Source organism: Penicillium subrubescens (genome assembly GCF_028828155.1).
Source record: "Penicillium subrubescens strain IBT 31985 chromosome Unknown utg000010l_segment0_segment0, whole genome shotgun sequence".
In the NCBI taxonomy this organism is placed as follows: domain Eukaryota; kingdom Fungi; phylum Ascomycota; class Eurotiomycetes; order Eurotiales; family Aspergillaceae; genus Penicillium; species Penicillium subrubescens.
The window spans coordinates 1,817,358-1,828,356 of NW_026643160.1; the positions used below are offsets into that span (position 1 = coordinate 1,817,358).

Sequence of the window (10,999 nt, forward strand, 5' to 3'; positions counted from 1 at the left end):
CATCCAAGGAAGGATGAGCTGCGCCTTAGCGCCGCCGTAGGCCGCAAGGTCGTGAAAAACATAATAGTCGGGTATAATATCCGAGTTCTTGACAGGTGGTTCGTTAAACAACAGCGAAAGAAGATAGAGTAAAATGGTCGGGGCTAGGGGATGGGAGTGTTGAGGTTATGTCTGATTTGTGTGTTGTCCGTTGGTGGCGTTTCAATTGGTCTGAAGCGGAGACGCGAGTCAGCGTAAGTCACTAGAGAAACAAGCAGGCGTACATACCAGGCCTAGTAAAGCTTTTTGTGCAGCCGGGGTAATGACATTTGTGTTTCCGTTCGCCGTGAGTGAGCCTATGACTGGACATGTTTGATGACTGTCGAGTTTGTTAGGGATCGAACTTATCGCAAGAATTTCAATCTGGAATACTCACATCGCCAGTCTCGAATTTGCATCCAGGATAAGTGCATTTGAATGGCTTTTCGCCGGTATGAGTTCGCGAATGCGTTTCTGAGGTCATTAGTAATCGACACAGATATAGAGGGGCGAAAGAACATACTCAGCTCGCTACTATCGGTGAAAGTTTTCCCGCAGTCTTTGCACTTGTATGGTTTGTCTCCACGATGGCTGCGCTCGTGGCGATCCAAGGTTGCTTGTCTGGCGAAGGTCTTTCCACAGACAGAGCACTTGAAGTTTTTATCTAATTCATCATTGATTAGCGTGATGCGAATTCTCGAATAACCAGTGGGAATCTCACAATTACTATGTGTCAGGAAATGGCCTTGAAGCTTCGACTTTTGTGAAAAAGGTTCATCCGGACGGTGACATCCTTGCCAGCAGCAATAGTATCCATTACCCTTCGCACCATCAACGGTATTCATATGCGCGGAAACAAGGTGATCTTGAAGAGCGCCAGAATCCGCAAATGTAGCGCCGCAGGGAGCTTGAATCCCGTGAATCGACGTTACCCACTTGCAGACGTGCAACTCGTTATCCTCAGCAGAGAATTCTGGTGTGGTCAACACTGACGAGATGTCTCTTTCTAGAGGTGGAGGTGTCTCTCTCGGACTTGACATGAAGTGCGAGCTAACGCTGGACCTGGAGTGGCGCGAATAGGGGGAGTAGGGATGAGTGTGGTGGTGATGGGCTCGGCAGCGGTGGTGGTTCCGATGAGGGCCGTGGACGTGAATGTCGAGGTCATTAGGGTTTTTAAATTCGCTGTGGACATGATGGTGCCCCGTGTGGAAACAGTTCAAAGGATCTTCTTTTGGTTGCTCGATGGTATTAAGGTCAGGTTGTTGGTGTGGGTGATGATGATGATGTGTGGGGAGGTTTTGGTCGTGGCAGACAGCAAAATCAGAGCACATTCCAAGCATGTGAAAGACATCTGCTGGGTTTACATCTGCTGGTTGAGGAATTGGTTGGTGTTGATGCGTGAGCATGCCCTCCCAATCTTTCCGGAAGTCCTGACATCCGAGGTGGTTGGGGACATTCTCATCACAATGGGTTGCGTGAGCCTGGTACGAGGAGAGGAAGTCGTACTGATAGCATGGATCAATCATGTTTGGCAAGGTATATTCTGCGGGTTTCCCGAGTTCGCCGACAGGATGATGGCCCATCGCGGCCGACGGTAGGATACTAGAGGTATCCAGCGACAGCGGCGTTGTCAGTCCGAAAATAGACTCAAACGTGCAATCTTGGTCGGCAGTACTGTCACAACAGTGATCCTCGAAGCAGACGGGGTCCGTGCTCTCGCAATGGTCTTCGTCGCAATTCGCAACGGAGCACACGGTCGAGGCGTCGCAATCCACGAAGCCGTCACAGATTGACCCACAGTCTATATGGCAGTCATCGGCACAGGCGTCTTCATCACAGCAGGTCTCGTCAACCTCACATCGAGCCAGCGATGTATGATGCTCAACATCAGTGCAATCCCATTGGGGCTCGCATGGAGGGACTGAGGAATCCTCAGGGGCCTTGGTATCGATATGTAAATCCTCCCAGCGGCACTCAAGGCAGAAGTCGCCTACTTGGGGTTGGGATGTCATGTTGGGCACGGTTCAGGGCGAACGACCACGGGGAATAAAAAGGAAAGATAAGGGTCCGTTCTGGTACGGCAAAGAAACCTCAGGATCCGATATCGTCCCGCCGAGATGGGGAACCAGGGTCAAAGAGGAATAGCCGAGAGACCTAGGAAAGTATGCGACCGCAGGTAGACTTGTTGGCCGCCAAGAACGATATTACCTCGACAAAAGTAAATCACGTAACCGGCAAAAGTTTCAATGCCGTCGTATTCCCTCCACGAAGTACCCGTTTTCGCTGTAGAATTTCCACAAGCGCTGGTCCAAGCGCCAGTAAATTGCAAATAGTCTCACAATTGTGTCATATGCTAAGCCCGTGGGCAAGGAGAGTGTACAACGTTGACCGGGGGATCACCGACGCAATCGGAGAAATTGGCGAACGATCGTCATGCAGCACAAGATTTCAACAGGGAGCAGCGAGGACCTTGTGAGATGTCGCGGGCGAGGATATGTATTCAAGGCAATATTTTGACTTTGCGAATATGCGAGGGAGTCGAAAATGTGGGCGATTCGTTTAGGGGGGTTTGCTAGCAGCCTATGCGGACGGTCAGAACTCTCGTGAGGACCTTTGGGGACGCAGATGGAGGATGGGGACCTTGGGGGTTAGGCGTCATGATCTGCCGGCGAATGGTAATGTGCTCGTTGGCAAGCAGTTAAGGCGGGTCTCGTTGGGAACATAGCTGGGCTTATTCAAGTTGTGGCCGAGGGGTAATGGACCACGCGAGAGAAGATATTCCCCAGCATTCCGATGTGGTCTGGCCGTGGAATTGGAAGTTTGTTCTTTTTGTTCGTTTTCCATCTGGACGATTTGGTCGATGACTAAGGGAAGACCCCTCGACCCACACATAGCTCTGCCCGTGTATACCGCCTTTGGTGTATCCTAGCATGAAGGCATATCAAAGCAGTGAGAATATTTGAAGACTCGGAAAAAGCGAGATGATTATCGCATGAGAAATGCGACTACACTAACATGAAATTTATCCCAACTCACGTCTAACCTTAGGCCATTTCCCCAGTCGCAAACAAAGTACATGCTGACGTAACCCCACGTGCCCCGGATCATCCCCGGCTATCGCGTTATCGCAATCGCAACGCTAATTCCAACATGCACCGCGCTGGCCAGTTCAAATCACCAACCCAACCAAACCACCTTTTAAATTGGCCAGGTGCATACCAGAGCTGGTCTCACCTCAAGCCCACAACTCGGCAATTACCTCCGGAGGCCTCTTCTGCCCTGCTATCTTCCCGCACAAGACTAAAACCAAAAGGCTATCTGCCTGCATCTAATTATACCTACCTACCCCACTCACAAACAAAAGCAACATGGGTAACATCTGCTCCCGCTCCTCCAACGAGCCCGAGGCCTTCGCGGGCCCCGGTCGAGTCGTCGGTGCCCCGCCAGCTGGCCAATCGACTGCACCGCGCGCCTCAGTTCCTGCCAAAGGGAATTGGCAAAGTAGTCCGGGGCGGACACTCGGCGAGTCCTCCCCGCAACAAGGGGGTGGTGATGAGGCGCGGTCTAATGCTGCGATAGCTGCGCAGGTGAGTCGTGCTTCTAAGAACTATGGATTTGAACACTGGTATTGTAATGGATCAATGGCTAAAACTAGTTCTTGCAGAAACGAGCTGAGGCTGCATCCGCCTCCAGCAAAGGGAAACTGGGCACTAAACTCGCGGCGCAAAAGGCCAAGACTCAGACGCAGACCTTGAATGAGGTCAGTCAGACGGAGCGGGCCGTGCGGGATGCGGATGGGGCGGAGGAGGCGAGACAGTGGAATTGAGTATGTTGAGTACATGCCTGTGCGCTGTAGCTGTCGGCGCTTTAATTGTTGCTGGCGTTTGGGATTTGCATATTCACGGGACCTTTCTTCTTGAGCGTTGAGCTTGGCGATGCTTTTAGGGTCATATATTGATCAGTTTGGATTACATCTTATTTTTTCCATTTCGTTCATGACAGAGGACGCTTTTTATCAGCGCCCCTTGTTTCACATTGGTCTATCTATCTGGGAATGAAAAGAGACCCTTCGGAAAGAAGCTTCACATTTCCATGCTATGATACAACCGCCTCATACAAGCTACCACAAGCGCAATCATTAATCCTTGCCCACCGAAATTCGTCCTAAACAACGCTGTAACGTCCACTGGCTGGCGCACGCGCGTCGCTATCAGCAGCGGCAACGGTACCCTCCTTCAGCAGACGCATGAGCTCACGCATCGCGTTGGTGACGGAAATCTCAGTGTCGCCCTCAACCAGAATGTACAGCTTGGGGTTCTCGTTGGGACCAGGCTCCTTGCCAGCGGCATAGAAACTGCCCTTGGTGGTGATAGATGTGGCCGTGGCTTCCAGGATTTTGGCGACATTCGTGCGGTTGGTAACGGCCCAACGAGCTTTTTCTGTTCATGGAAAAAAATGTTAGTAAGAGTTCATGAACAATCAGGAGTTTAGGGGTAAAAGTAAACTTACGGGGAAAGTCGTTGATCTCCAATGTAGCATGGAATGCGCCTGCATCTGGTCCACGATTGTCGATGGGGACACCTGATCTCATCACACCGGCGCGACTGAGACGAGCGTGGATATCGGCCACGGCAGATCCAACCTTGTCCAGAGGGTTCTTCGAGGCAGCATTGGGATCCTTCTCGGTCTTGTGAACTGTAATCTTGCCGTCCAGATCAATACCCTTGGGAACACCGACGAGAAGTGCTGGTGCTGGAGCAGCGGCAGACTGCACCGCAGAGAGCGCCTTGTTGAAGCGTTCGTCATCGGCCTTCTTCTCCTTCTCATCCTTCTCCTCATCTTCCTCACCCTCCTCGCCCGTCTTGTATGTTCGGCGCTCACGCATACGCGCAGTCTCTCGTTCCTGGTCAAGACGCTCCAGACCTTTACCACCGAAGCCAGATGCGCTGGCCTTTTCTTTACCAGCCTTGACCTTCTCCAGGAAGTTGTCAACCATCTTCTGAACCGGCTCGGGAATCTCCTGTCCACTCTGCTTGAGTGCCTTTGCGATGTCCACAGAGTATCTCTCCTGGGTGTCTGTGAGGAACGTTACTGCAGTACCGGTATTTCCGGCACGGCCAGTCCGACCAGCGCGGTGGACGTAGTCTTCCAAGTGATTTGGTGCATCGTAGTTGACAACCAACTTCAACTGCTTCACGTCGAGACCACGGGCAGCAACCGAGGTGGCAACAAGGACGGGGAAGATACCAGCCTTGAAGTCTTCAATGGTAGAATCACGGTCGATTTGATCCTTTCCGCCGTGAATAGACATGCACGGGTAGCCCTTTCGCATCAACTCCTTCAGCAGGTTATCGGCAGACTCCTGACGATCGACAAAGATCAGCGCCCGCGCATCCTCATTTGCATCGTCAGAGTACAGATTGCCCAGCAGTTCCAAGAGGCGAACGAATTTTTGATCTTCGTTGCGCACCTCAACCACCTGGGTGATTTCAGGAGCAACAACACTCCTGCCGCCGACCACAATCTCAATAGGCTTCTTGAGTGACTTTCTGGCCAATGCCTCCATGTTACGGGGGAATGTAGCCGAGAAAAGAACGGTCTGGCGATCCGGTCGAACGTTGGCCAAGATCTTCATGACCTGAGGCTCGAAGCCCATGTCGAACATACGGTCAGCCTCGTCGAGAACCACGTAAGTCACACGGTGAAGATTCGTTACTCGGCCACCGTTTGCAGCGAGTAGATCAATCATTCGACCGGGAGTGCAAACAACAACCTCGGCGCCACGCTTCAGCTCCGCAATTTGATCTTTGATGGGAGCACCACCGTAGGCACAGACTGCGCGAAGACCGAGTGCCTTCAAGAACGGCTTGCAATCTTTGTGGATTTGCGTAGCCAACTCACGAGTCGGTGTCATGATCAGACTAATAGGACCTTCCATGTTACCCAGAGGCCGTTGATCTTTAATATGCCGGAACATGGGAACAAGGAAGGCCATGGTCTTTCCGGAACCAGTTTTGGCAACACCGATCACGTCACGACCGGACATTATACAGGGGATGGCTTGGGCTTGCACAGATGTGAGGCCCTCGTAGCCCAGGCGCTCGACAACATCCAAGGTTTGCACGCCCAATCCGCACTGTGCCCATTTCTGTACAGGCTTGGGAATATCCTGTCCACGTACTTTGATGCCATCCAACTCATGGCGTAGATTTGCCACTTCCTCTTCAGTCATATCGGCAAGATGTGAGGGCTCGTTGTAAAAGTCTTTACGGAATGGCTCGTATTCGACCTTTGCGTGGTCGACTGTCGGGATTTCCTTCTTCTTTTTCTTGCTTGCCATGGCGAGAACGTCGTCTGCATCTTCGCCACCGACAGCTGTGAGATCGACATCGTCATCGTCGCTGAACATTGCCTGGGGTTGCGTGGCCTTCTTCTTAGCGTAAGTTGCGCCAATCTTCTTTTTCGGGGGAGCGGTATCTGCAAGCTCTGACATGAATGCATCCAGAGGATCAACATCTTCATCAACCTCCATCTCGGTAGACTCGGCCTGCTGGTTGGAAGCATCTTCCATGTGGATATCGGCGTTCATTTCGGATTGCTGAATTTGAAGTCGCTCCTCGCGTCGCTCGGCGGCTGCGCGCGCAGCAGCCGCAGCTTCTTCCTCGTTGTCACCGTCTTGCATATCGACATCATCGTCATCACCGGCGTCATCCGCACCGACAATGGTGTCCTTGCCGTCATCGAGCGGGGGAGTTGGAAGCCTCTCCAATTTCTTGCGAGTTGACTCTTCCTCACCGAAGCCTAGAGTTCGAGTAGCCGAGGGTTTATCGGTCTCAAAAGCCAGTTTGGAACCGAGACCAAATCCACTCACATTGCCTTTGGCTTTTAGGGGAGCGGATGCTGGGGCAGAAGGCGCTGCAAGTGGTCGCACCGGAGCCTTTGTGGTCTGCGGAACCGCGACATCAATTCCAAGTACAGCTGGTGTGACTGCCGTCCCATTCGAGGCCGCACTCTTCGCAATGGCCTTGGGGTCGAACTTGCCAGCATAAGGTGCTGGGGACGCCGTGTCGGTCGGTGTCACGGGAGCCTGTGGCGAACCCACGGCAGGAGACAAGCCAGATCTCCGATCAATCTCATCCAGAATGCCACGTCCACCACCGGCTGCGGCCTGTTCTTGTTGCTTCTTTTCCCGCTCAGCAGCTTGCTTCGCCTTCCACAGTTCAAGTTTTGCCAGTCGCTCGGCCTTTTTCTGCTCGTCTGTCTGGGCGGCGGGGGCCGGGGCAGGGGTAGTGGGTTTGGATGGCTGCCGAACGTAATAAGCATCATGCGTTCCGCTGGTGAAGGGGTGGTCATGGGAACGTACCTCTTGAGTGCGGGATCTGGACCGTCCAATGGCGCCACGGTCACGGCTGTCACCCCGTCTAGCCTTGTGCTTCAAATCAGCAGAATCATCTGTGCGCCTGCGATCTCGGTCGCGTGAATCATCTTTCCTAGGTCGATAATCTCTGTCGCGACTCCTGCGGCGATGATCGCGATCATCGTCTCTGTCTCTGGACCGTCGGCGTTCGCGAGACCGATCTCGTCGGTTGGGGCGGTAACTGTCTTCTTCGCGTCGGTCTATCGATCGGTCTCGGCGGCGATAGCCATCTCTGTCACGGCCGTGGTCGCGATCACGATAACGCCGCTGCATCGTTGAGAAATGGGTTAGAGATGAAGCTGAAGATGATAGCTTGTAAGTTCGAGTGTTACCCACCTCTGGGCTGCGGGACCTGCGATAACCCCGTCCTTCATCCCGTCTGTTTCTGTCGAAGCGATCATCCTCTCTGCGATTCCGGCGAGACGAGGAGTATGTGCTGCCTACAGGAGATGGTGAGCGAGGATCCCCGTGGCGAGCCATTGTCACAGGCCAACGATGAGTGAGTATTACTGAAACTCAAGAGCACCGGGACGTTAGAGCACAAAGAGCCTAAAAAGGATCACCGCGCTTCCATGAAATCTCGTTCGAGAGTGGTCAGTGGCACCGTCGTGGTCGTCGGGAGATAATACACTGAAACTTGGAAGTGAGGCTCCTACTGTGCTACGCTTTTTGCGACTGGGGTGATCGCTGTCACGTGGGGGCGGATCTTAAATATCACCTGACATGGCACTAACCCCAAAACGGCGAGGACCCAAACGAAGCTCAGACATGCTTGTTGCGCCCGCTGTTTTGGCTGTTTGGTTTAGCCCGCCCAAGTACCCAAGTGGCTCCAGCCTCCCCTACCCGCTTGCGTCAGGAACCCCTTCCACACCTCCATCTGTGCTTCTCCCTCGGTCAATTTACAAGTACATCAGCAGGCAAATTCTTTGTTTGTACTTTCAATACAGCTAAATTTACAATCGCCGACAATGTCTCTCCAACGGGTCGCTCGCGCGAATGTGCTGCGACACCTGCGCCTCGGCGATGTCTTGTCTCACCAGACTCGCGTGATCGGAGTGCAGAATCAGCTTCGCCGTCTTTCTCTCGCCACCAATTCCCGATTCTCGACTCCGCTGGCCGGATCTATCTCTGCTGTTACTTCTCAACAGTCGCGATCCTTTGCGACAGAAACCGCTAGTCCTAAAAAGTCGACCAAGAAGTCAACAACCAAGAAGCCCAAAGCGGAGAAGAAGAAACCCAAGCGCGGGTTGACGGAGAAGCAGAAGGAGGCCAAGGAGAAGAAGGAGAGCCGCGAGCTTGTCAAACAGCTCAAGGAGACTGCTCTCCAACCACCAAAGAAGCTGGCCCAAACGGCCCGCACTATTGCTACCCAGGCCAAGCTCAAGGAAGTTCGGGAGCAGAACCCTTCGCGCCCTCAGGCGGAGATTTTCAAGGAGGCTGTTGAGTTGGTCAACTCCCAGCGACTGGCCGAGGCTGACGTATGTCAAATCAGAATGTTTTGAATTGGGAGTATGTCATGCTAATATACTGCAACAGCGATATGTCAACCAAGCCGAGGAAAACCGAGCAGCCAACGAAGCCTCCTATGCAGCATGGCTCAAGGAATACACGCCTCTTCAGATCAAACAGGCAAACAGTGCTCGCAAACACCTCCGCCGACTGGGCCATTCCAAGTTCTATGGTATCCAAGATGAGCGGTTGGTCAAGGCTCCCCTCAATACCTACATGTTTTTCTTGAAGGAGCGCCATGATAGCAGCGACTTCAAGCATCTCCCCGTGAAGGATGCGGCGCTGCGGATCGCTGAGGAATGGAAGGGTTTGACCGATTTGGAGAAGCAGGTAAGCATTTCCCTTTCATCCTTCAATGCATGGCACGATTGTAGGGAGGAGACAGGCTGACCACAATTACAGCCCTACATTGAGAAGGCCGAGCGTGACCAAGAGCGCTATCGCGAGGAATACCGAGAGGCGTATGGTGAGGACGCACCTCTGCCGAAGCCCAAGGCGTCGTCCACCTAGATGCTCGAGTCATGTGTATACCTAAGGGAGCTCTCTCCTGTGTATTCTGTGATAGTGGTCATGGTGTTTAGAACTGGTTGGGATGGAAAAGGGTTTGGATCTGGATTGGTATGGCCTTCCAATGTCTTTGTGTTGTTTCGAAATCCCCCCTATGTCGCTCGATTCCCTTTTCCTTTGTCACTGTATTGTAGCTTATTGTCCATGCGCCATTGTACTGTGTTTGTTTACCCAATGCCACCCATTTCACACTCAATTCGAGAATTTCCTATCAATTGTAGATGGCAGCAGACCAGAGAATGATTGGCTTGAGTCATCTCTTCACGTGGACACGACCACTACCAATTCACTGTATTCCTCCACAATTAGGCCGGAACTTCTCGATCATTCCATCACTCTCTTCTACCCAAACTCGATGGTCACGCTTATGAGTCAAGGGCACATAGTCCTCCACAGCGGAGCCCCCTCCCCGCACTGGGTGGACGATTTCCTCCGGTGCAAAGTGGCGGTGAGAAAAACCACCGATGCATTTTTTGGCGTGCAGGGCGCCAAAACAGAACAGACCCTTTTTTCCCTGCAGAGGGGGGTTAGGGGGTAAAAGAATGTTTGAACTTGGTTTTCTGCCCAGTCTGGATGCTAGGATTATTATGGGGAGAAATATGTTGCTCTGGGAATAAGGAATTGTGATTGCAGCTGCCAGAGCATGAAGCGGCTCTTATATGTTGAAGGAGGGACTGCCTGAGGTATGTTAGTCCCGTGCAGATGGTTAGAAGTACGTACAGTGAATACATTGTGGTAATGTAGTACTTTGTATGTAAATTTGTAAGTATTCAAGTGGCGATACTTCTATGTAGGTGTGTTGGGCCGCCAGATTCGACGGGACTATACATAGTCCTAATTTCTATACAATAGCCTCGCTCTCTCCACTATTTCGGCTGCAAGCTGCACTCATTGTAGTTGGATTGTATGCAGACGGGCCTACCCGTGGACTAGTTCGTCGGGCATCCATGGTCATGGTATGATTTTCCCCATCAAGCCCACGAGGTGTACCGTGGATTGAGGGGCCAGTTGATCCCTGGCTTGATGCCGTGAAATGGGCAATTTGTACACAATCAATACAATACTGTTTGTTTTGCATATTTGCATATGATGTACGGAGTACCTCGAGTTTACTCTTAGGTAGTGTACAACCCCTATGCCCAGAGTAAAGGAAAAAAGAGTTGCAGAATGCAGGATGCAGGCGTATACCATCCAGTCTCGAGGCGGGACTCCGATCCCCCTGCTTTGGACGTGCGCTGGTGGAGGGGGATTCGGGTTATCGATAGGCTGGGGGGGGGGCAACGCCGCCTGTGCGTAGTGAATGATGGGGGAAGGGATGTACAGTACATGAGTACATAGTCAGAACTATAGGAGTGACCAAGTCTGCCAGTGCGCTACGGTCTCCTAATCGCCTACTGTAACTGGTTGGTGGGATGTGCGGTGCTTTGGTGGTTGCAGGAGATCGATAGGTGAGCACATGGGTCAGTAAAAATTGCACGAAATAAGAAA

General features: G+C 52.4%; 4 protein-coding genes across 4 annotated transcripts; 2 read left to right on the forward strand and 2 right to left on the reverse strand.

Moving 5' to 3' along the window:
* Positions 1–103: 103 nt before the first annotated feature.
* Positions 104–2,030, reverse strand: N7473_011825 (C2H2-type zinc finger protein; the record flags this gene model as incomplete). The annotated part of the gene is made up of 5 exons (XM_057157764.1): positions 104–210; positions 268–358; positions 416–492; positions 542–682; positions 740–2,030. The coding sequence occupies 5 exons, from the start codon at positions 2,028–2,030 to the stop codon at positions 104–106; spliced, it is 1,707 nt and encodes a 568-aa protein (XP_057003614.1).
* Positions 2,031–3,386: 1,356 nt separating this feature from the next.
* N7473_011826 (uncharacterized protein) lies at positions 3,387–3,844 on the forward strand (the record flags this gene model as incomplete). Its single annotated transcript, XM_057157765.1, has 2 exons — positions 3,387–3,605; positions 3,683–3,844. The coding sequence occupies 2 exons, from the start codon at positions 3,387–3,389 to the stop codon at positions 3,842–3,844; spliced, it is 381 nt and encodes a 126-aa protein (XP_057003615.1).
* Positions 3,845–4,182: 338 nt separating this feature from the next.
* On the reverse strand, positions 4,183–7,915 carry N7473_011827 (uncharacterized protein; the record flags this gene model as incomplete). The annotated part of the gene is made up of 4 exons (XM_057157766.1): positions 4,183–4,457; positions 4,528–7,321; positions 7,382–7,702; positions 7,772–7,915. 4 exons carry the CDS (start codon positions 7,913–7,915, stop codon positions 4,183–4,185), a joined length of 3,534 nt encoding a protein of 1,177 aa, XP_057003616.1.
* A 488-nt stretch (positions 7,916–8,403) lies between these two features.
* N7473_011828 (HMG-box domain-containing protein) lies at positions 8,404–9,454 on the forward strand (the record flags this gene model as incomplete). Its single annotated transcript, XM_057157767.1, has 3 exons — positions 8,404–8,913; positions 8,972–9,274; positions 9,347–9,454. 3 exons carry the CDS (start codon positions 8,404–8,406, stop codon positions 9,452–9,454), a joined length of 921 nt encoding a protein of 306 aa, XP_057003617.1.
* Positions 9,455–10,999: the final 1,545 nt, after the last annotated feature.